This window comes from Miscanthus floridulus, chromosome 1 (genome assembly GCF_019320115.1).
Source record: "Miscanthus floridulus cultivar M001 chromosome 1, ASM1932011v1, whole genome shotgun sequence".
NCBI classification, from domain to species: Eukaryota; Viridiplantae; Streptophyta; class Magnoliopsida; order Poales; family Poaceae; genus Miscanthus; species Miscanthus floridulus.
The window spans coordinates 15,391,803-15,414,577 of record NC_089580.1 but is presented as its reverse complement, the minus strand read 5'-3'; the positions used below and the strand labels follow the sequence as shown (position 1 = coordinate 15,414,577).

General features: G+C 53.3%; 1 protein-coding gene across 3 annotated transcripts; it reads left to right on the top strand.

Annotated features, from left to right (window-relative positions):
- The first annotated feature begins 13,875 nt into the window (after window positions 1-13,875).
- Window positions 13,876-18,741, top strand: LOC136473965 (protein SOSEKI 3-like). Of its 3 annotated transcripts, XM_066471598.1 has the most exons (8): window positions 13,877-14,360; window positions 14,484-14,546; window positions 14,750-14,943; window positions 15,048-15,117; window positions 15,217-15,332; window positions 15,466-16,414; window positions 18,092-18,448; window positions 18,573-18,741. In XM_066471598.1, exons 3-7 carry the CDS (start codon window positions 14,784-14,786, stop codon window positions 18,390-18,392), a joined length of 1,596 nt encoding a protein of 531 aa, XP_066327695.1. In that variant the 5' UTR covers window positions 13,877-14,360; window positions 14,484-14,546; window positions 14,750-14,783; the 3' UTR covers window positions 18,393-18,448; window positions 18,573-18,741. The 3 variants fall into 3 exon arrangements, with proteins under 3 accessions (XP_066327688.1, XP_066327695.1, XP_066327681.1); XM_066471591.1 differs by having other exon boundaries at window positions 13,876-14,546; window positions 14,734-14,943; XM_066471584.1 differs by having other exon boundaries at window positions 13,877-14,546.
- The last annotated feature ends 4,034 nt before the right edge of the window (window positions 18,742-22,775 follow it).

The window sequence follows — 22,775 nt, the reverse complement described above, 5'->3', positions numbered from 1 at the left end:
GGATGGGGTGAGATCGGGGTCGCAAACCTAGGTTTTTTGGAGCGTAGTCGGAAGGGGCGAGTTTGGGGTCACAGTCCCAGGCTTTTTGTCTTGAGCCCCCAAGCCCTGTTGGGCCTTAGTAGGGTCGGTGTGAGTTGTGTGCGTTACCCCATCCTCGGTTCCTCACAACCGAAGGGGCTGAGTTTTGTCGCTTGTCCCAATCACTTGGGCTTGAGTGACGTGCTTGGTGAGTTCGCTAATGGGTGTGATCGAGTGGAATTCGGGTCCGTCGTTCATGATGGGGTCGGCATAGCCCTCTTATGACATTACACTACTCCTTTACCTACAACCTGGCAGATGCCTAGGTTGTTTCGGAGACCGACCTGGGTGGCCTAGCGGCCTCCCCTCAATGGAGATTCTATGGGTTTGGCGAGAGGTTCAGGATCGAACGAGAAGGTTGAGATGACCCAATCTGCCTGACCGGGCGAGGGCCGCACGGGGCTCATCTATGTTTTTCTCCCCTAGCTCTGTTGGTTGCTCATGTCAAATGAGGCAACCACCGCTTCGTGATGCAACACGGAACATTGTGATGCATTTCGCTACACGTTGCGATGCTTAGTTCCTGAGCCCCCGTGCGGTTCAGGGCCCGAATCGTCCGAGAGGTTCGGGCGTATGGAATGAATGCGTGTATGGATGTATAAAATGATTGTAAGGAAATAGAGGGGGTTGGTAGTGCTCACCTTGATGGCTTTGAGTGACGAGGTTTGGAGAGCTTTAGTCAGAAATGTTTGACTAGGACCTGCGCTCGTCAATCGTGGGTGAGCCCTTATGTGAACAGTTTTTGTATTAATGAACACATGCTCACCTTGATGACTTGAGTGATGGGGTTCGGAGAGTCTTAGTTGGAAATGTCCGACCAGGATCCTCGCTCATCATTCATGGGTGAGCCTCTTGATGACCTGAGTGACGGGGTTCGGAGAGCTTCAGTCAGAAATATCTGATCAAGACTCGTGCTCGTCATTCTTGATGGAGTCGACATAGCCTACATGAGGCGCCCCTTTGCTTCCTTACCTATCTCTTGGTGTCTATCCTAAGTGGTTCGATTGACTCAGGGGGCTCGGTGATCTCCCTGGCTGAGATCTTGTTTGGGTTTCTTGAGGCCTGGCCTGGGGAAGCGGGGTGCCGCCCACATGCGGCAGCGCTTTAGTTTTTGTCCCAGCGTGTGGTAGTGGTTGGTCGTGTGATAGTGGTGGGCCTGGTCCAAGCCACGTCCTATCTGATCAGGAGTCGTTCCGTCATGCAGGGCACGTCTTATCGGTCAGGGTGCGTCTTGTCTGCATTAAATGGGAAAGAAAGAGAGTTCCTCGCTCCGCCATGTTGCCTTCTCTTGATTGGCAAGCCCTTCTCTAACTGTTGTTCCCTTTTCCTTAAGTAGGAGAGGGCAAAGGGTTTTCGACCCGTTCTTTTGCATGTTCCTCATCTGCCGCCGTCTTTCCTCTTTCTTCTTGTCATGAGCGTTCCTAAGAGCCACGGTGGTTTCTAGGAAAGAAAGGGGAGAGAGCGAGAGAGAAGAAGAAGAACTCACCGATCCTTCTGTGATCCTAGAGTGAAATGTTGGACTAGAAGTCGTCCACCATGAGGGAGTCAGTGTTGAAGGCCTTTGTTGCGAAGGGATTTCTACCACCGAAGGAGGTGGCGCCCTGGAGGGTTCCCGAGTGGGAGGAGTCCCCGCAACCTTGGCCCGATGAGGTGGTTTCCTTCCTCGCCTTCCACAAGCATGAGCTAGGATACCCCCCGCATTGGTTCCTACATGGCCTCCTCAATGAGTGGGGTCTGGAGCTGCAACATCTTAATCCAATAGGGGTGCTGCACATCGCCAGTTTTGTCATCGTTTGCGAGGCTTTCCTTGGGATGGAGCCGCACGTGGATTTCTTCTGGTGGCTCTTCTCCTCGAGAGCCTTGATGGTGGGGGACCCAACCGAGGTCACGCCGGAGGGGGGTTTCACCCTACAGAGAAAACCAGGCGTGGGAGACTCGTATCCTGCGTACCTCCCCTGTGACTCCAACCGGGGGTAGCATGGGGAGTGGTTCTACATTAGGAATCTAGCGGTGGCGTCGTTCCCGGCGTTCACCGGTGGGAGGCTAGAGAAACAGGATAGTTGGATGTGGGGTTGTGCCAAAAAGGAGAAGCATAAGGTGGGGGTCATCAAGGAGGAGCTCTGGATGCTCATAAAGCATGGCCTTAATGGGGTGTGGGTGTTCCACACCCTGTACCATCACTGGGTCATGCCGTTGGCGAAGAGGATGCGGCTGATGTGGCTGTACAGCGGCCCATCGGACTCGGACCGCATGTCGCCGAAGGATCTACCAGACGACGAGGTCTAGAGTCGCCTTGGCCGAGTGCTGTAGTTGAAGCCCATAGATAAGGTCGAAGGGAGGCCCGTGGCTTTCAACTCCTCGATCATGTCCACCCTGGTATGCTTCCTTCTTTTTAGCCCGCATGTCCTCCTCTGCTTTTCCTATGTGTGTTTTTCTTTTTTGATTAGGAGTCACACGTTCAACAGGGGCTTGGAAATTACAAGTCCCAGCTGCACCTTCCCAAGGGTCCGGAGGGTGTGGCCAAGCAGGCTACTCAAAAGGAGGTGGCAGACGCTAGGAAGAAGAAGAAGGCCGAGGTCACCCACCGGAAGCACAAGAAGGAGAAGGAGGTTGCCCGGCGTGTGAAGGCCAGGGAGAAGAAGAGCGACATCGAGGCCGAGCTCGAGTTAGAGGACCCCATGGATGTGGATGACATGGTTTTCTCCAAGGAGGAGGGAAGTCAGGAGGTCGTTGTGACCTCGGCGGAGCATCGTGTCCCTACGGCGATGTCCGCCAGTGATGAGCAAGAGGCCACACGGCGCGCGGTGGCCTCTGTGCCGAGCAAGCGCATGGCGAGCGTGGATGCTTTTGGTGAATGGGTGGTAAAGCGGACGCAGTCACCACACCCTTTGGTGGCGTCGTTGGTCCTGTCACCGCCTGTGGCGGACACGGCCGAGCAAGCCGGTCGGTCCACGGAGCGGACTGGCACTTGTGCGTCGCAGGGACCGACGACGGTGTGCGACTCACAGCCGGGGGTGGCCCCGCCTGTCGTGGATGCGGTCAACTAAGCTGAGCGGCTGGAGGAGCAGACTGGTGCCAACATGTCGCATGACTCGTGGCCGGAGGATGCCCCACCCCCTGCTCCGGTCGAGGAGTCTCGAGCCGAGGGCCGGGGTGACCCATAGGTCGAGAAGGAGCTGGTTGGGATGTCTCCACCCTTGGCCGAAGTGAGGGGGCGTGGGTCACAGCTTGGGAGCGGCCCATGCCCTACAGGCCCGTTGACATCGAGTCTTGCCTTCAGAGTCGTACCGCTCACCACCCGGTATGTTCTCTTTTATTTCTTTCCAATCGTTTGCCGTTGAGTTTTTCTCTAGAATGTGATTTGCCTACGCCCTCTGTTAGTGGCCGAGGGATGATGGGTTGAGCATCGCCCCAACTCCCATGCGGGAGGCATGGAGGCCCACCCCGTAGCGTGCTGCGACGAGCGGCGGGGGAAGCAGGATGGCGGCGGTGAGCCCTTCCCTTTTAGGGGCGGTTGCTGCCATAGTGACGGCGACGGCATCGATGTTGGTGGTGATTCTAGTGCTGATGGCGGGGGCTACGTCGAAAGTAACCCTCATGGCCCCTCCTCCACCAGTCGCGGTGGAAGAGGAGAGGGAGACTGAGCTCCTTGCCTCGCTGGGCGGGGGGCCACACGGCTCACCCGCGTGGTTAGAGCCAAAGGCGTTGGTGGAGAGCATGGTTGGGATGGTGTCAGAATGTCTGGTGGCGGTCCACATAACTGAGGTGGTGGACATCCCATCTGATGACGAGGCGGATAATACGACGGAGCCACCGGTGTCGTCGTGGGAGCTAGCGGTGGTTCGGTGGGAGGCTGGGCCCTCTGGTGACCTGTCGGAGGGTGACCTAGAGTGGCCTTGCCCAGAGGACCCGGTGAAGGCATGGTTCATCCTCTAGGATTCCTAGAAGTGTTAGCTCTGGGACATCCTCAGGAAGTAGGGGCACGCCGTGATGTCTGAACTCACCAATCTATCCGTGAAGCTTGGAGACGCCTAGGAGCAGGTTAAGTTTGCTCAGCAATTGATTGAGGTTGATCTACAGCTGGCTACGGAGGTGAGTTTTGCGGACTTGTCTTTGACCTCTGAATCTTTTGTTCATTGCCTTAGCATGTTTGTTTTTCGTAGAGACTGAAGGGGACGTCGTCTTGTAAGTCCCACTTTCTCCGAATGGAGCACGCCCGGATGGCCGAGCTCGAGCGTCAGCTAGCATCCGCCCATCGCGAGTCCTAGGACTGGGTGGCCGAGGCAACCACGACGTAGGCGGAGAGGCTGTGTGCAGCTGAGCGGGCGACTGCCGTCGAGCAAGGGCTCAAGGCGATGAAGGCCCGTCAGGCGGAGACCGTGGCGGGGTTGCGGACATCCTTGGCAAACACCGAGGCGGCATTGCAAGAGTCCTTGGCGGCCCTTGAGCCAGAGCGGGCCGCTTTGGTGTCAGCGCAGAACGCCCTGGAGTCAGCACGGAAGGCCCTGGAGGCGGAGTGGAAGGCCCGGTCGGAGACGGACCAGGAGGTGCTCACGCTCTAAGGCCGGGTGATGGAGTCGGAGGACGTGAGTGCCCGATTGCGCGAGTAGGCGGCCCGACAGGCAGAGGATCTCTCCATCCTTGAGAACTTCCACGTCGGTACGTGCTTTTTCTGTTCTTCGTTGTTATTTTTTTCTTCAGCCTATTCCTGAGCTTGTCGCTCTTCTCTCAGAGCTGAGTGGAAAGGTGAAGACGCCAGAGCAGGACCTAGAGACGATCATGCGACCCTCAGCCGAAATGTGGAGGTACTGGCCAAGTCTCGTGAAGAGCGATGTGCTCTCGAGGGGGATCTTGACTAGATCCGCAATGTTGCCCAGCTTGTTGTCTCGGACGTCTTTGGGTCAGCGCCCAGCACTAGCGCGCCTACGGTCCAACTGGCGGAGGTCCTGGATGTGGTTCGGGACCTTATCAGGAGTGAGTTGTTCTATGGGGCGTCGGGGGTACTGACATCGGTGGCGACGCACCATCCAAACCTGGACTTTGCCGCCATCTGCAGCGGGTATGCTGAAGGCTTGAGCACGGAGGACATCTAGTCGATCGGGGAGGGCTTGCTACCGCATGCAAGGTCGGGGGCGGAGCCAATCTCTACCCAGTGGGTGATGGACGTTCGTCGTGAAGATATGGCCAGAAGCATTCACGAAGAAGATGCTGCCCAGTATGCAGATGATGTGGAGCCTAGGTCGGAGGTGAACGTCACCCCGGCCCTAACCGAGCCAAATGTCGTGCCGCTGGGGAGTGAGCAGCCCGCGCCCCCATCGGTCGCTCCGATAGCAGATGCCATCGGGCCAGTCTAATAACTTGCAAAATATAAGTAGTTTAGTGAAGGTAGAAGTTTAAGTTTGTGGGGGAATCCCGTGTAAATATTACTATGTGCTTAATGACTACAGTCGATTTTGTTTTCTGTGATGGAATTGCTCCATTCAGGGGAGCCTGTTCCCTTTCGTTCCTTAGTTTTCCCTTAGCATAATTTTGTTTTTTATTCTTTCTTTCTCGTACCTGCCCGTTTGTCCCGTAGACCGCGACCTTGGGAGCCCAGGGCATGGCCTGTGAGGCTTGGCTGCTCGTAACCGTAGGGAAAGACAGGGTGTGATCGGTTGGGTAGGAAGGAATTCCACCATATGTAAACAAAACAGGGAGGTAGTCATTAAGCATATTGATAGTAGTGTACCCTAGTGGAGCCCCCGAGTGCCCCAGGCCGAAAAGCGTTCAGGTCGGGGTGCTTTTGTAGGAGCATATAATAAGTAAACAATGGTAAGATTGAAGCTTAGGAGAAACAACATAGCTGTTCTAGTAGTTCGAAGAGATGGGTGTCATTGTCGTCCTTCGGTCGGTATGCGTCCTAGCCCGCTACACCCCCTTTCTTGGTTGCTGCTTCCTTGCCTTTTTCTTTCTTCGGCCTGTCGGCCTGCCGTAGAAGGTGCTTGAGGAGCTAGCAGTCCTTGTAGAGGTGTTTTATGGGGTAGTCGTGGTTGGTGCATGGGCTCTCCATGAGGTCGTGGAAGTGGCTAGAAGGGCTCTACTGGGGCTGCGTGCCCGCATGATCAGCCGTGGCGACCAACGTGGAGTTGGCCGGTCAGCGGTGATTCTTTCTGTTCCTTTCCCCCTCTACGTGGAGGGGCCTTCATCCTGATCCTAGCGCTTGGCCTTGCCTTTGCCCCGGCCACTGTCAGAGCATGGTGGGGGCGGCATTTGTTGGGGATTATGGACAAAGGTCCACGGTCCCGAGCCATTAGGGCTAGGACTCCGGTCGCTGCTGCGTGTGTCTCGGTTTGGTCTGAGCCATGCAAATATAGGCGGTCGGTGCGGAGCGGTGAAAGCTCTAGTTTGGTTTTGGTGAATTGATGAAACCCTAAGTGCTAACCTAGTTTATCAAGTGATCATGACATAGGTAGCACACTTCAAGTAGAAGAAGCTAATGAAGATCATAGCATGACAATGGTGATAGCATGGAGATGATCAAGGGCTTAAACTTGAAGAGAAGAAAGAGAAAAACAAAAAGCTCAAGGCAAAGGTATAAACCATAGGAGCCATTTTGTTTTGGTGATCAAGACACTTAGAGAGTGTGATCACATTTAGGTTTGATAGCCGTGCTATTGAGAGGGGTGAAACTCGTATCGGAATGCGGTTATCAAAGTGCCACTAGATGCTCTAACTCATTGCATATGCATTTAGGGTCTAGTGGAGTGCTAACACCCTTGAAAATATTTGTGAATATATGCTAACACTTGTGCACAAGGTGTGTGCAGGGTTGAGATGGGTTTGGGTCCCTCTCTCCCTCCCGCCGAGCTTGCGAGGCGGGATTCGGCGCTTTTGGAAAAATGAAATGTCTATTTTCTATTGCGCCGGATGCAAAATTCTTGGTGATTGGCTCATTGGAGCAAGGGTGAAAAAGTTAGAAGTGAAAACGAGTTGGTCGCAAAGATGCCAGCGTCGGTCAACTGACCGGACGCTAGATCTGAATGCACCGGACGCTGGCAGGCTGCGTCCGGTCGCGCTGACGTACGGTGTCACAGTAGCTGGAATGTGACCGGACGCTGGCTGCGTCCGATCACATTCGACCGGACGCGTCCGGTCATGCTCGGGAGCTTACTGGAAACGATCGGACGCTGGGCCTTCAGCGTCCGGTCAGTTTATATCGGAGCGTCCGGTCAGGTCAAGTGACCGTTGGAATCAGGACACGTGGTCGTCTGCGAGCGACCGGACGCTGGGGTCCAGCGTCCGGTCAACACGACTGGAGCGTCCGGTCAGAACGCGTTTTGCCCAGTGAAGGGGTATAACGGCTCTATTTGATGGGGGCTCTATTTATAGCCCCATGGCCGGCTCAAGGGATAGCTCTTGCACATTTTCATTGACATAGCAACCTTGTGAGCCTAGCCAAAGGACTCCTACTCATCTACATCATTGATTCATCATCATAGTGAGATTGGGAGTGATCCAAGTGCATTGCTTGAGTGATTGCATCTAGAGGCACTTGGTGTTCGTGTTTTGCTGCGGATTTCTCTTGTTACTCTTGGTGGTTGCCGCCACCTAGACGGCTTGGAGCAGCGAGGATCGTCGAGCGGAGGTGGTGATTGTCTCTGGCTCCGATCGTGGTGATTGTGAGGGGTTCTTGACCTTTCCCCGGCGGAGCGCCAAAAGGTACTCTAGTGGATTGCTCGTGGCTTGTGTGATCCTCATCTTGTGTTGGTTGTGCGGCACCCTATTGAGGGTTTGGCGTGTGAAGCCAATTAGCGCGTGAACCTCCAAGTGAGTGAATCGCCACAACGAGGACTAGCTTGCCGGCAAGCAAGTGAACCTCGGTAAAAAATCATTGTCTTCATCATTGATTCCGAGGTGATTGGTCATCATTGTTATTCATCTTCGTGATTGATTGGTTCATTCATCTACACGGCGGTATAACCCTCTTAATCACTCTCTTTACTTTACCGCAAACTAGTTGACAAGCTCTTTAGTGTAGCTAGTTGTGAGAGCTTGCATGCTTGGTTGGTGTGGCTCTTTAGTTAGCCTTTGAGAGCACACTAACATAGGGTAGTGTCATTGCTCTTGTGTGAATTGACACTATCTAAACTAGAATTGTGGTAGGTGGCTTGCATTTTGAGTAGGCTAGCGCAACACTCGCTTCGCCTCATAATTGTCTAACCATTTGGTTAAGTGGTGTTGTAGAAATTTTTATTAGGCTATTCACCCCCCCCCTCTAGCCATTAGGACCTTTCAAGCGGTCGCTGGGTCAAGATGAGGTGCCAGTGCGGCCTCCTGTGCCGCACTCGGCGATTGTAGCGGCGATCGGGTGGAGCGACCCATTTATCGCGTCCTCGTTCCCCTAGCGGACAGTGAGGATGTGAGTCAGCATCGTGATATGGAGCACTCTGCTTGTTGAACGGTGGCGGTCTCCACTAGTGCCCGGAGGTTCTAGTGGATCACCTGTTCACGAGGGTTGTTCGGCTCGGATAGGCCGCGTAGAAGCATTGCCACAGCGGCGATGTTCTGGTTCGTCCGAGCAAAGTGCGGGGGATCGTTCCCCCTGTCCATGGTGTTATGCTAGACCTGACGAGTGTGCCCTCGGGCGCCGCTCGCCGGTCTATGCGCATGGGGCGCAGTGTGGTGCGCCGGGCATGCCGACGCAGTTGGTGGCTGATGCAGTCACTCTTGTCGTAGTTCCTCCCCGTGCTCAAGTGTGAGCTCGAGGGTCTCCGCGTGAGGGTTCGGAGAGGTGTGAGTCCGTAAGGACTCCACTTCCACCGGTGGGTGTCCCAGAGGGTCCGCCATGGCGACTCCTGAGACGGACGGTGGCTAGGTGCTATGTTGTCAATGCTGGAGCCGTCACTCTCACCATCGTCATCCATGAGGTCGAGGAAACAGGTGGGAGCATAGCTCGCCATTCCCACAAATTCGAATGCGAGAGGGGGTGACGCAGTCATCCTTCGGAGCCCCGGGGTGTATGCGTCCGCGGAAGACGCAAGGCCGTAGGGGAACCGGTCGTACAGCGGTTGCATTGGGGACAATGGGGTTCCGCTGGGTAATCGGCGGAAGATAGAGAATAGTAAGTAAATAATAGCGTGTATATTACTCACAGCGGGGTTTGAGCAGAGAGTTTGCTCGAAAAGAAGCGTAGATGCTGCGTCGTCGAAGTCGAGCGTCTCGAAGTAGATGGAGGGCGCTCCTCCGACGGGTGCCGGGACGTGAGCCTCCTCGTGGAGATGTAGCACGCCGAGCCGGTCGGCAATGAAGTTCAGCCCTCCGAAGAGGAAGGCCTGGGATGGCTCGAACACGGGCGAAACCCGCATCCCAGCGGGTGAGAGTGCGGGAAACTCCAGCGAGCCAAAGTGAATCGTATCGCCCGAGCTCGCCACGGCGAGGGTGGCGGAAAAGTGGGTCATCCGATGACCAAAAAGTGTTGAACGTACAACGTTCTCCCCACAGACGGCGCTAACTATCGGTGTAGAAAGTAACCAACTAGTGAATATTTGTAGTTTTACCGTACGTTGTGATCGGAGGTGGCCTAGCACTCAATGACACAGGATTTATACTGGTTCAGGCAACGTGCCCTACGTCTAGTTTGGGTCGGTCAGTGATTTTATTCCTGAGCCCAGGTGCTCGAAGTTTATAGTGGGGTTACAAACGAGAAGGAGAAAGATGGAGTGTACAAGAGGTCCGTTCGGCTCCAGTCAAAAGGGCCAAGAGCGACAGGAGCTACGCTATGAGCTAAGTGTTTAAGAGTGTGCTTAGGGTACGAACCCGACAGTTCTGTGGTTGTGAGCTAGTGAACTTGATCGGTGCTTGTTATCTTCAACAAGGGCTCTCTCCTTTATTGGAGGGGGCGCGTCCCCTTTTATAGATAAATGGGATGGCTTTACAAGTGAGAGGGTGAGGGTATGTATGCTACCAAGCCTTGTTGCCCACGCCTACCGAGCCTTGTTGCCCACACCGACGGATACAAGATAATGGTAGGCGCCTACAACACTGTTGATGTCACTATAGAATGTCAGATGCATACGGGAGGTTGTGTTGCCTTTTTCAGGGATGGTGGGTGTCGGTACCTGTAAATACTATTTGATGCCTAGAGGCATGTGACGAGTATTGCTATGTTCACCCTGTACGGTAAATCCTGGCGTCCATACCGCTATCGATGCCCAGAGGCATGTAGGGAGCCTTACCGTATAGGAGTTTTAGCAGCTCCTATAATACTGTAGAGGGAGATGTCGGCGCCTACAATATTGTTTGTGTCAGGGTGGCTGTAGAGTACTATTCCGTGCAGGGTATGGTCCCTGGTACAGTGGTTTTGACTTATGAGCCTTGCCTTGCTTTCCTCCGCACATCTTCTGGTTCCTACCGAGCGGGCGTCCCCGGTCGGATGGCTCCAGTCAGCTCTGAGTGTGTCGATCAGAGAAGAGCGGTGAGCAGGGTTCCTACGATCCCCGGTCAGAGACGCGAGGTCAGAGTCGGAAGTAGTGTTTTGGGCTAGGCCTTCCGATCGGAGAGGCCGTTCGGTGGCGGCTGGAGTCGAAGTGAACGCTCCGGGTGGAGAGGTGAGCCGAAGTAGCCGATGAGAGGGCGTTGTTCCTCTTCGGCTAGACCTTCCGGTCGGTGACTAGGCCGCCCTTCTGGCCTGTCGTTTGAGACTCTTGGGCTGGTCCATGAGTTACGTGCTGTCTACTTGGACCGAGCCTTGGCGTGGAAGCCGGTCCCCGAGGAACCCTGGGTTTATGAACCCAACACTCACCGTGGCTACGATTGCAGAGAGACGCCGTGGACAAGCTGACGCTGCTGCAACAAACAAGCGCTGTCAAAACAGCGCAATCTGATGTAGTGTCGGTCGTCGAGGACAACTGTCATCCTCACCAGCACTGACCACCCCAGGATGGAACGAAGCATCCCTAGCCCAGCAACCTCGCCAACGTCGCACCCCAGCCACCGATAGGAACCATCCACGGTCTTGCCGGTGAACGAGATGTGAACCCACGCCGCTACCGCCCAAGCCGCAGCTGGCACCACCATCCACACATCCTGTCGACCACAGGCAGCCGCGACCGTCGTCGGGAAGCCTTGCCACCGCGCAGCGCGAACAACAGCTATGTTGTGCCCGCGCCGGAGCCAGAGCAGCGCTGCTGCCGCTATCGTGCCCACGTCGCCGTCACCGCGCCCGTGCTCCAGCCTGAGCCCGGGCCCGTGCTGTCGCGCCGCACAGCCGCCGCACATCCAAGCTTCATGCCGCGGGGAGGTGGATCCACGACCCCGACCACCGGATCTGAAGACTGCGGCACGAACGCCATGGCTTTCGGGGACATCGCCAAGAGATCGACGATGTAGCGGCCTCCACGAGAGAAGCGTTCTCTAGCAAGAAAGCCCCGCCACTACCTTCCTTGCCGGGCCTCTGACAACCAGCTCGGGCGGCGGCGAGGGAGGCAGAGTCGGAGACAAACGCCTGGTGGCGGCATAGTCGGAGAGCCGCCTGAGTCGCCAGCGCAGACAACGTGGGGGCCTCGCTGAAAAATCTATGGAGGGTCTGTCTAGACACTGCTCTGGCGACTCAAGTCGGAGACAAACGCCTGGTGGCGGCGAGGGCGGCATGGTGCAACACCATGTTCGCTTCGGCTTGTTTGACTTATATGCCGTATTTTTTCAGCCAACAAACGATATTTTTCTCTCACATCAAAACAGCCAACAATATTTTCAGTCATAGCTTATCAGCCAAACAAGTCCAAGCGAACAGGGCGCTGATTTGTGTTGAACAGTCTCAATTAGTTGTTTGGTCGGAGGGACTGAACTGGTGGGGCGGATCTGTCTGGACACTGCTGTCATGCCGAAGGGGCGAAGCAGGCAGGTGCCACCGTTGCGCCGAGCTTGTGGTGCGAAGCGAGCGAGTGGACACCACTGCTGAGCCAAAGGGGTTCAGTGAGTGGGTGTTGTGGTGAAGGCCGAGCTGGTGGGGAGGAGGTCGAGCATAGCCGGTGTGGCAAAAGCAAGCGAGCAGGAAGAAGAGAGGGCAAAGACCAACGGTGTCGAAAAGGGGCAAGATGATACTCCATCCGTCTAAAATTATTAGTCATTCTAACCTTTTTTTTGAGCATTTCAACTTTGACCAAATTCATATAACAGAGTAATGATATTTATGATATCAAATAAATATCATTAGATTCTTTATTAATTATATTTTCATAGTATGCCTATTTGATGTCATAAATCTTTATAATTCTTTCTATAATGTTGATCAAAATTGAGATGATTTGACTCACTAAAAATGTTGTAATGACTTATAATTTAAGATGAAGAAAGTACCGCATTTAGTCATTTATGGGGGAACGAAAGGGACGACATCTTAGAAAAACATTCAGCGTGTTCGCTGGTTGGTGCTGGTGCTGGTTTGGGCTGGCTAGTGCTGATTTTTTATGAGAGAAAAATACTATTGGCTGGTTGAATAAGTCTGGCTGAATCCAACCAGCGAACAAGGTGATTCTCTACTAGAACGGTTCATTCCACGTATCCTCTAGCCAAACACCGGAACATTCCTATCTCGCTCCAGAGCTAAACACAATTATGAGGTAATGATGATGATGGGGTAGTAATAAGCTTCCTTCTCCTTAGTAAGTACTAGCTGATGGACCACTAAACTATGATCAATCTGACCAATTTGGCCCCCTTGACTGTGATTCTGGCTCCGCCACTGTCTCCTGTCCCGTGCGTGCCGTGCTGCTCGCCTGCACCTCCACGGAGATGAGAGGAGACGAGAAACACCCCGCGGCCCGGCCCGGCCGCTCCAGACGCCGGACGCCGGACGCGGACGGCAACCAACCAATCCACGTCTCCACACGGCAAAAATCCTGAGGGACCAACCCAGAGGGTGGGTGGTCCATGTGCCCGGTGTTTGCAAGCCATGGTCGAGCCCCGTCCTCGATGCCTGCTAATCACCGCCGATCTCCGCGCTCCGTGGCTAGGCAAGGCATTGGCAAGGAGCCCGCTGCCCGACCCCCGCCCCCCGCCCCTCCGACGCGCGCGACGGGCGCTAGCGCAATCAATGCCACCAGCTCCGCCCCCTCGTACACTTGTCTCACCCGCCAAAACCGCCCGGCGCCACTGCCGTCCACTCCACTCCACTCCACTGTTCTCTTCTCGCCTCCTGCTGCGGCAGTCGTCACTCCCAGCTCACCCAGTGCCAGTCCCAGTACCCGCTGCTTTATCCCCCTGCCCGCCCTGCGCCGGCCAGCGCCAGGAGTGTTTGGTTATTGGGTGGCTCCTAAAATTTATGTTACATTAAATATTTAGATATTAATAAAGAGTATTAAATATAGATTAATTATAAAACTAATTATATAGATAAAGGCTAATTTGCGAGACGAATTTTTAAGCCTAATTAATTCATCATTAGTGTATGTTACTGTAGCACAACGTTGCCAAATTATAAACTAATTAGGCTTAAAAGATTCGTCTCGTAAATTAGTCATAAGTTGTACAATTATTTTTATAATTAATCTATATTTAATACTCTATGTATATGTCAAATATTTAACGTGACTAAAATTTTAAAAGCTTACGTAGAAACCATCCCTTCGATATGATAGGAATTTTAGTCGCCTCTGCTGTCGTTTCACCTCGAGCCCCTGCCTGCCCCGTGCCCCCACCCCCTCTTTCCCCTTTCCCCGCCATTAACCTGACGCGCACCAGGCGCAGCTGCCGCGGCCGCAGACTCGCAGTCGAGAGGTCGACGGCGGCTCCCGCCTCGGCCCACGGAAAAAGTCATTCCCTTCCCTGCTCGCTCGCCCGAAAAAGCTCCCGTTTTGCAGGCCCGTGCCCGCCATTACGCCCTGCTCCAGTGCCCAGCTCGGCCGCCCCGATTCAATGCCGTCATTGCCTTCTTGAGCTCGTCTCGTCGCGCATATCACATCCTCCCCGCCCCGCTGCTCCCTCTCGTGCTCCTCCCGCCCAAGCACGCATCCTCCTCACGCCTCGCTGTAAACCAACCAACCAACCCTTTTGAGGCTTGGAAGCACCTGCGTGTCCGCGCCTGCCTCCCCCTCCCCCTCCCCCTCCCCCTCCCCCTCCTACCAGCCGGAAAGCTCCAACCGAGGATTTTTGTTTGTACGCACCCGCTTGGCCCTTCCTGTGGTCACATCGCCTGCTCCCGCGTCAAAAATATGAGAGGAAAGTTTGGGATCAGGATCAGCTCCCCGGTGTCCCGTCCCCTCATGTGCCCGCGCCAGTGAGCCCGAAAAGGACCCTGCCGGGACGTGCGCGCCTATACCACCTCTCTCTCTCTCTCTCTCTCTCTCTTTCTCTCTCTCTTCTCGTCCCAATTCTGATTGCCGGCGAGTTCCAATCTCGGTGCCGCCTTCATGCGCCGGGGAATGCAGGTTCCGGAGGCACCCGCCCGCTGATCTCGGCATGGTTTCAAAGCTTTGGACTTGGAGCTCGAGGTACCCTCACTTCGCTGCAGCCGCCTCTGTTTTTGTTTTGTTTATTATTTAATTACTCGATGGGAAATTGGGAGGTTGCTATGCTATGCTTGTATTTTGTGCCGCCGCGCCGTTTGATGTGATGTAACTGAAGCGGGCTTTCCGGATTCTTTCCTGCCATCTTCTCCTGCTGCTGACGCGACTTCAGTTTCTTTTCTTCCTAGGAGTGGAGGAGCGTGAAACTGAAGCTGGGCGAGAATGGAGAGCCGAGGGCGGCGGCCGCGGAGTCCCGAGCGACAGAGGCCGGCGGCGGCGCGGAAGGTGCCGGTGGTGTACTACCTCACCCGGAGCCGCCACCTCGAGCACCCGCACTTCGTCGAGGTGCCGCTGGCCTCGCCGGAGGGGCTCTACCTCAAGGGTAAGCGGACGCGACCTCGCACGCAATTCCACTTTCTCTACCAGCACTCGTTTTAACGACGATGGTTTTTCTTTTCTGGGGTGGCGGCGGCCGGCGGGTCTCAGATGTGATTAATCACCTCAACATGGTGCGCGGCAAGGGCATGGCTGCGATGTACTCGTGGTCCTGCAAGAGGTACTGCAACTGCTCGTTTTCCGTGACGTTTTCTTGAGCTGCTTTTCTTGGCCAATTTTTGGGTGCTTCCGTGTTGATTGGTCAGTCGATGGTTTTCAGGAGCTACAAGAATGGGTTCGTGTGGCACGACCTTTCGGAGGATGACCTCGTCGTCGCGGCGACCGACGGCGAGTACGTGCTCAAGGGCTCCGAGCTCGTGGACCAATCCCCTTCAGGTGAGCATTTTTTTCCTTCTGAATTCGCATTTTTTTATTTCTGAACTTGGATTAGAAAGTTCAGTGCTCAATGCCTCAACTCAATTCGTGACAGTGTTGGTTGCTCGCTGATTAGTATTTTCTGGCTGTTCAGGTCCATTTTACCCTGTCACTATCAGTAACGGCAACCAAAAGCAACCGAGCAGACCGAAAGAGGGTGCACGGCAGCCATTGCCAAGAGATCATTCCTACCCATCGTCCCCTCCTAGCGTGATAGTTAGAGAAGCCAAGGCCCGACGGTCACCGTCTGTGCCCTCACAAGATGAGGATGACACCCCCTCTCCGTGCAGGGATCGCTCCTTGGAGACCATGTCACAGCAGTCGGAGGAGCCCCAGAGGAATGAGAGGACTCAACTGCCAGCGAGCGGGTCTGCGAGCCCAGTGGAGTTCAGAGTTTACAAGCCCACCGGTTGCATGGATGCTGCAACTCAAACTGATGATCTTGGCAGAAGATTGGGCCGCAGAGCACCCGAGATACGCAAGAAGAGTCTGAGCACAGATCATGATGCTGTCGTTCGTGAAATTACCGAGTATCGGCAAAGCCATCCTCGCCGGTCAGCAGATCTCCAAGGGATCTCCAGGGAACTCCTGCACCAGTGTATTACTCCATTGAGCATACCGTCGACCCGTGCCAAATCTGAGAGTTTAGAGTCGTTGATACGAGCGGATAATGTGACGAACAGCTTTCGGATTCTTGAAGAGGAGGATATTGTTGTGCCCACCTGCCCGAAGCTAAAGCCGACAAATGTACTGATGCAGCTCATCACTTGTGGCTCACTTTCGGTGAAAGATCGTAAAAATGCCGGAATCGTTCAGACATACAAGCCAAGGTTCCCAAACCTGAAGTTCCCCTCGCCGTTAATTTCCCGCACTATGATGATGGGTGAGCTTGATTACCTGTCAGAAAATCCCAGGTTAATGGGAATGAGGTTAGAAGAAAAGGAATACTTCAGTGGGAGCCTTATTGAGACTAAGATGCAAAGAGATGTTCCAGCTGAGAGGTATTCAGTGCTTAAACGGTCTTCTTCCTACAATGCAGAAAGGTAAGCTTCAGTGCTTCACTCTATGATCTTAATATTGTGCTTAGATAAATTAATATTTGGATATTGTTTCTGGGTACACACAAATATGTGGGATAGACTAACTGTTCAAACCATACATAATTCCATGACATACTTAATGGCTGTAGTTTTGAAGAAAATTTTTAGCTAGAGCGGCTCAACTGTCTGAGACCTTCTAATCCATGACTTCATACTATTATGTATTGCAGAGTTTGCTTGTCCTTTTGCTTTTAGCTTATCAATTTGATTTTTGTTAGTTATGTTTCCTTTTCCAAAATTATTTCTCATCAAGAGTGGATCCAATGATATATGGGCATTGAATCCAAAATTTTGGACTAATTGCTGATAGGGACGCAAAACATTATTGGTTGCATATATGTTTTGCAATTTGGTTGGGTCTGTTTTAGGCTGGGATCAGAGAGTTAAGAGTTGGAGAAGAGCCATGTACTGGAGAATATTTATGAACGCTAGGACCATTGCTTTTGCAGTTGCCTAACACTAACAGGTTGATACCAGAAACACTGTACGGTTGTCATATAATGCCAGCATGTAGCTGGCATGTATCTATCAAACAAAATAGCAAAGTACGGGAATCTACCTGCCGGGAAAGAATTTGAGGTCTGCAGGATCCCAGATTGGTAATGAGAGGGTTGTAAATAAGGCGTGGAGCAACATGACAAAACACTACAATCTCTCTGTTTCATCCATTTCCTATTTTACTTTCTTAGAATCTATCTGAATGTTATAATACTATGCTTAGGCAGGGGCCATGACTAGTTATGGTGAAGCGGCTTAGTATAGTAAAGATGTCACCGAAAATACAGATCGGAGGGGTGAATTCTCTTTCGGTCACTTTGTTGCTGTCACCAATCCACTTCTGAAATTCCCCTCATTCTCCCAACATGAGCCGCTTGTCAGATGTATAGGACCACGTTGCTGGTTGCCAGGCAAGATTCTCCTGTTGCTCTACTGAAATACAGAAGTGATCCTGTTGGTTCATCCTCATGAACAGTCAGTTGTATCGTATCTTTCCAAGCTGTCATTCTATTGGCGGGACCATTTCTAAAAGAAAATACTGCAACTAAGAAGACAGTGGGTTCCATTCCATTCATCTGCATTGCTACTAGATCATGGTTTCTTCAGTCAATTAAAAACCCAAAATTTATCTGACAGAGCTGCGACTTCATTTAAGATTGGCCATATGGTGCACTTGACATATGAATGCAGTAACATTTTGATGGCCTAGGATTGTGCTTGGTATATGTATTTTATTTGAGTCTGTCTACTATACAATCATGTGTTTTATACAGTTTCAACACATGAGTTTTTTTGCACCATAGGATTAAGATCCTCCAGCCTCCACCCTTCTTCTACCTCCAGCCTCCACAGATCACAGATCACAATTTTTTTTTCTATGGAAGGACAAATCATAGATCCGCCGCCGCCGCCGCCACTGCCATGGCCGGCGCGGGCGCCGGGGCGAGCTCGCCGGTCGCCAGCGCCGGTGGTCGCCGGTGAGAAAGATAGAGGGAGAGAGATAAAAAAAATCCATGTGTTTTTTTTTGTTAAAACACATGTGTGTTGTATAGCATTTCTGATTTTATTTTCGTTTTATGGACTATGGTGGAACATGCTCTCACACTTAGAACTAATCTGCAGGGCCGGCGACGCTCTAGATTGCACAAGGCGTGAAGAGGATAAAACCGACGACACATCGTCGCGCACGAGGTGCCTCCCCCGGACGCCAATCCTGTCATCCTTCCTGCACCCGAAGGGCGACTCGCTCAAGTCCCCCGTCTCGGACTGCCGGCGGAGCTCCTCAGCCCGGCAGGACTGCGACGTGGCCTCCGGGAACGGGAGCAGGAGGTTCGCCGACACCTCGGTCGCGTCCGCGACTACAACTACAAGGGCGGATTCGTTCAGGAAGGAGGAGAAGCTCGTCAAGATCGAGGAAAGTTAAGTGCCGCCCGTGGCCTTTCTTACCTGAACCTACTGTGAACTCTTTGTCAGTGCTCGGTATGCACTCGATCGATGCTTTTTCTTGTTTTGGCCCCGTCGTCGTCTTGACGCAGTGGAATAATCCGGGCGTGTGGTCCGATCCTTCTGGTATTGAGGGCTGTGATTTGAACCCTTCGTGCAGGCTGTCGTCCGGAGCCCGCGTCGTGATCCACTACACCGTCCCTTGCAACGACAGTGACGAGGGCTCCGAACGCTCAGAGGAGTGACAATGCTGGAGGCATCCTGCTGCTGCTTTGGCAAATTAGTGAGGTTTTACATTGCTTGAAACATGCATTCAGCTAGATGACCCATTCCCCCCCCCCCCCCCCCCCGCCCCCCCCCCCCCCCCCCCCCCCCCGGTTTTTTACTTTCTTCCCTGGAGATTTTAGGTCCCTTATCATTGTACAAGTGCCTATTATAATGTATCATTTATGCGTTTTGCAAAAAAAAAAAAAATCGTTTATGTATTTTCTCCGCTGTGTTTTCAAAAAAATTCCTTGTATCGGTCAGTGATAGATTTTTTTTGAGTTGATGGTCACTGATAGATGATAGAACGGTAATGCTATAATTAAGACGTCTGGAAGGCCGGACGCTTCGCTCCACTCACTGTAAAAACAAATCAAATCCCCACAGAAGCTTGTCTCCCCCACTCCCGCACTCTTAACGTTGTGGCTTTACGGTGCCGTGCGGTCATCTGATTGTCCCAATCCGCTGCGCTTCTACCTCCATCCTACGCTGCCGCCTGCCATCCCTCATGGCACCCCCACATCCCTGCGGCACCTCCATCTCCCGCGGAGAGGACTCCGCGTGAAGTATGTTGTCAGCCGCCCTACCGACTGTAGCTGTCGCTGTGTAACACCCTCGGTGTTACACCGTAAATCATTTACTAAAACATGTCATAAGCATCATGTTTATGTGTTAATGCATGTAATAAAGTGTGTATATCAATTTCCGTAACTCACAACGATCAACAAAAATACGAAACGAAAGTTGATTCAATAGTCATGTTATATCACTTAGGGTTTAAAACTAATTTTTATTAAGAAAAAATGCTATCGAACATGTGTGTGATACTTAAATAAAGTTGGAAGTGCAAACTTTGTAGATAACAATGAAATACTTGCGGTCGAAAAATGATAATACTAGCTTATATTTTCACTAGATTAGAAATCGTAAATGAAAATCAAATTCAGCTCAAAAACTTAGAAATTTTAAGTCTGTCAACACTTAGACACTGCTATGTTTAGCAATTTATAGTGAGAGATTGGGTTCAAAAGTGGTGTAGTGTAATAGCTCGATTTGGTAGTCTCATGTGCCATCTTTAGCATGGTGAAGACGGTTTAGGTTTAGGAGCAACCGTTTGGTCATGTTGAGCTTTTTAAAATTCGTGCGCGTTACCGGTTTCAGGCTGGTTGGTCGCGTGGCCGCGATTATCGCGCTCAGGCGCTCGGCGTCGCCGCGTTGGTCGTGCGTGTGCGCGCTGCCGCGCGCGGCCGGGTGTGGTCGCCTCTGGCCTGGCCATGGCTCGGCTGCCGCTGGCCCTCCGTGCGGAGCCGCCGCTGCTGCCGCCGACCCCGTCGCGTGGAGCCGCCGCTGCTACCACTTGCCCCGTCCCGCGCTGCGCTGCTGTCGCGTCCGCCACTGCTTCTCGTGTCACGACGCTGTCGCTACCGTCGCATCGTTATCGCGTCCGCGCCGGTCCGCTACATCTCTGCGCCGTTGCCGGCCCTGTGCGTATCGTCTCTGCCGCGCGCACGTGGGAGAGCCGTTGTCGCCATGCCATTTATGGCACTGCGGCGCGCAAGCCACGCCAGTCGGACGCAGGCACACGTTGTCCGTAGCACTGGCGCGTGGGCCTCCTGAGCTCGCCGCTCGCGTCCCGCCAAGGCAAGGATGAGCCGAGCCCACTGCCACGCTCCATTTCTCTCTTTCTCTCTTCTCTCTCTTCTTTTCGCCGCCACCGAGTCGCGTCACGGCGAGTCAGAGAGCGAGCACCTCTCATCAATTCCTCGTGCTCGCGTCTCCGCTTTCACGTCCCCTCTCTAGCCGACCCCACCCCGCCTTGATTGCGGCTCGGCCGAGCTCCAATTTTGGAGCTTTGCCCGCCACCACACACCAGCCTCCACCACTTCACCCCACGTCAATTCCTCTGCACCACTAGCTCACCTTGGCTCCCTCTTTGTCATGCACACGCTAGTCGTAGCTCTAGTGCTGCCTCCTCGCCGCTGGCGCGGTCGTGCCTTTGTGGTCCGCCGTTCACCTCGCTCGTGTCATCTCCGGCCGAGCCGGCTTCTCGGTAAGGTCACTAGTGAGCTGTCGGTGCTCACTCGCTACCCCTACCGCCTTGTTGTTACTGCGGCTCACCTAAACATCGTCGCCATTGCCGCAGGGTGCCCGTCTTGATGGAGAGGTCCTTCTACGGTGTCCCAGCCCGTGCAACCATAGCCCATCATCTCGCGTCGAACCCTAGGTGAGCATCGGCCTTGTAGATAGGTCAGCGTGGGTCCCGTGTGGCTGGCGTAAGCGCCAGTGCCATCGCTCGTCGCGCCGGCGCTTGCGGGAATGGCTGAGGACCTTGCCGTTGTAAAGAGAAGAAAGTTCTGAGGGTTTCATTTGTAAGGTTGAGACAACAACTAGAGGGGGGGTGAATAGTCGTTTCTAAAACTTAATCGCACCGGCTAACTGAAATAAGTGCGGAATTAAAACTATCGGTATAGCCAAGACTACATCCCTCTATCTATGTTCTCTAGCACCTCGCTAAGATCCTAATTAAGCAACAAAGGTGCCGGGCTAGCTAGAACTCACCTAACCAATTCTAGGAGCAAGGTCATACAAACATATGCCACTAGTACTTCAAGCAATGAGGGAGCTCCTACACATGCTAGTAAGCAAAAGCACAAAGCCAACCAAGCCCACTAGCAATGCTCGATAACAAGACAACCAATGCCAAATTAGAGAGCGCAAATACTTAGCTACACAAACTAAGCAATGTGACTAACAAGGTTACACAAACCAAATTAGCCACGCAAGGGAGCTACTTCTATGCTACACAAGCAAGAAGGTAACTAGTGAGCTACACAAGCTAACTAATTACAAGAGCAACTACACAAGCACAATGTATATAAAAGTAATCACAAGCTTGTGTAAAGGGATTGCAAACCAACGGGAAGAACAAGGTTGACATGGTGATTTTCTCCTGAGGTTCACGTGCTTGCTAACACACTATGTCCCCGTTGTGTCGACCGGTCACTTGGTGGTTCAGCGGCTAATTGGCATCACCCGCCAAGCCCACACGTCGGGTACCGCAAGAACCTATCCCAAAAGTGAGGGTAGCTCAATGACACGCTCAACTAGAGTTGCTCTTCACGGCTCCCGCGGGGCGAGCATAATGCCTCTCACAAAGCTCTTCTCCAGAGCACCGCACAAAGCTTCTTGCAGGCTTCGACGGAGACCACCACTATCGGGGACCTAATACCGGGGTACCCCAGAAGGTGGAACCAAAAACCACCAAATGTTAAAAACTTCTGGACGCACAAGAGCGTCGTTTCGTCCCTTGTTCGAATGATAGAGGTTTGGTTCTGCCTCGCCCAACGCCTTTTTGAGATAGCTCTGCCTCGCCCGAGGGCTCAGGGTTAGTCTTTGTCTCGCTCGACGCCTTTGAGGTGGCTCGACCTCGCTCGAGGGCTCAGGGCTAGACTCCATCTCACCCGACGCCTTTGAGGTGGCTCTGCCTCGCCCGAGGGCTCAGGGCTAATCTCCGTCTCGCCTGATGCCTTTGAGGTGGCTCTGCCACGCCCGAGGGCTCAGGGCTAATCTTTGTCTCGCCCGACGCCTTTAGGGCGGGCTCAGTCTCGCTCGAGGGCTGAGGGATAGATTTCGCCTCGCCCGACCCCGGAGGGGCAGGGACGGTCTCGCCCTAGAGATAGGGATTGGTCTCTGTTTCGCCCGACGACAAGGAACGAGCCTCACCCTGCTCCATATCTAAAGACCGGATTCATCTTACCTGACAACTTCTCCCTATTCCCTCAAAATGATATGTACAGGGTAGGACAAGACGTTTAGGTCAACCGTGGCTCCAAGGACCATACCCTGTGCCCTAGTAGGAAAAGTACTGCCAGGGGATGATGGGACAGGTGCTTTAGACCCTTCCGGGCACTGCAGAGCCTGAAAGGTTGTATAGGTGCATGCTCCTTGCCCTGTAGAGTTGTAGGCGCTGCCTTCAGCCCTGGGACACGGAACCCGACAAAGATATACGACAACCGCTATGCTCTAGAAAAGGATTTACTATCTCCATGCACGACAGACATTCTGTCACCATGCTATGGACCCAAGGAAGCGGCACCCG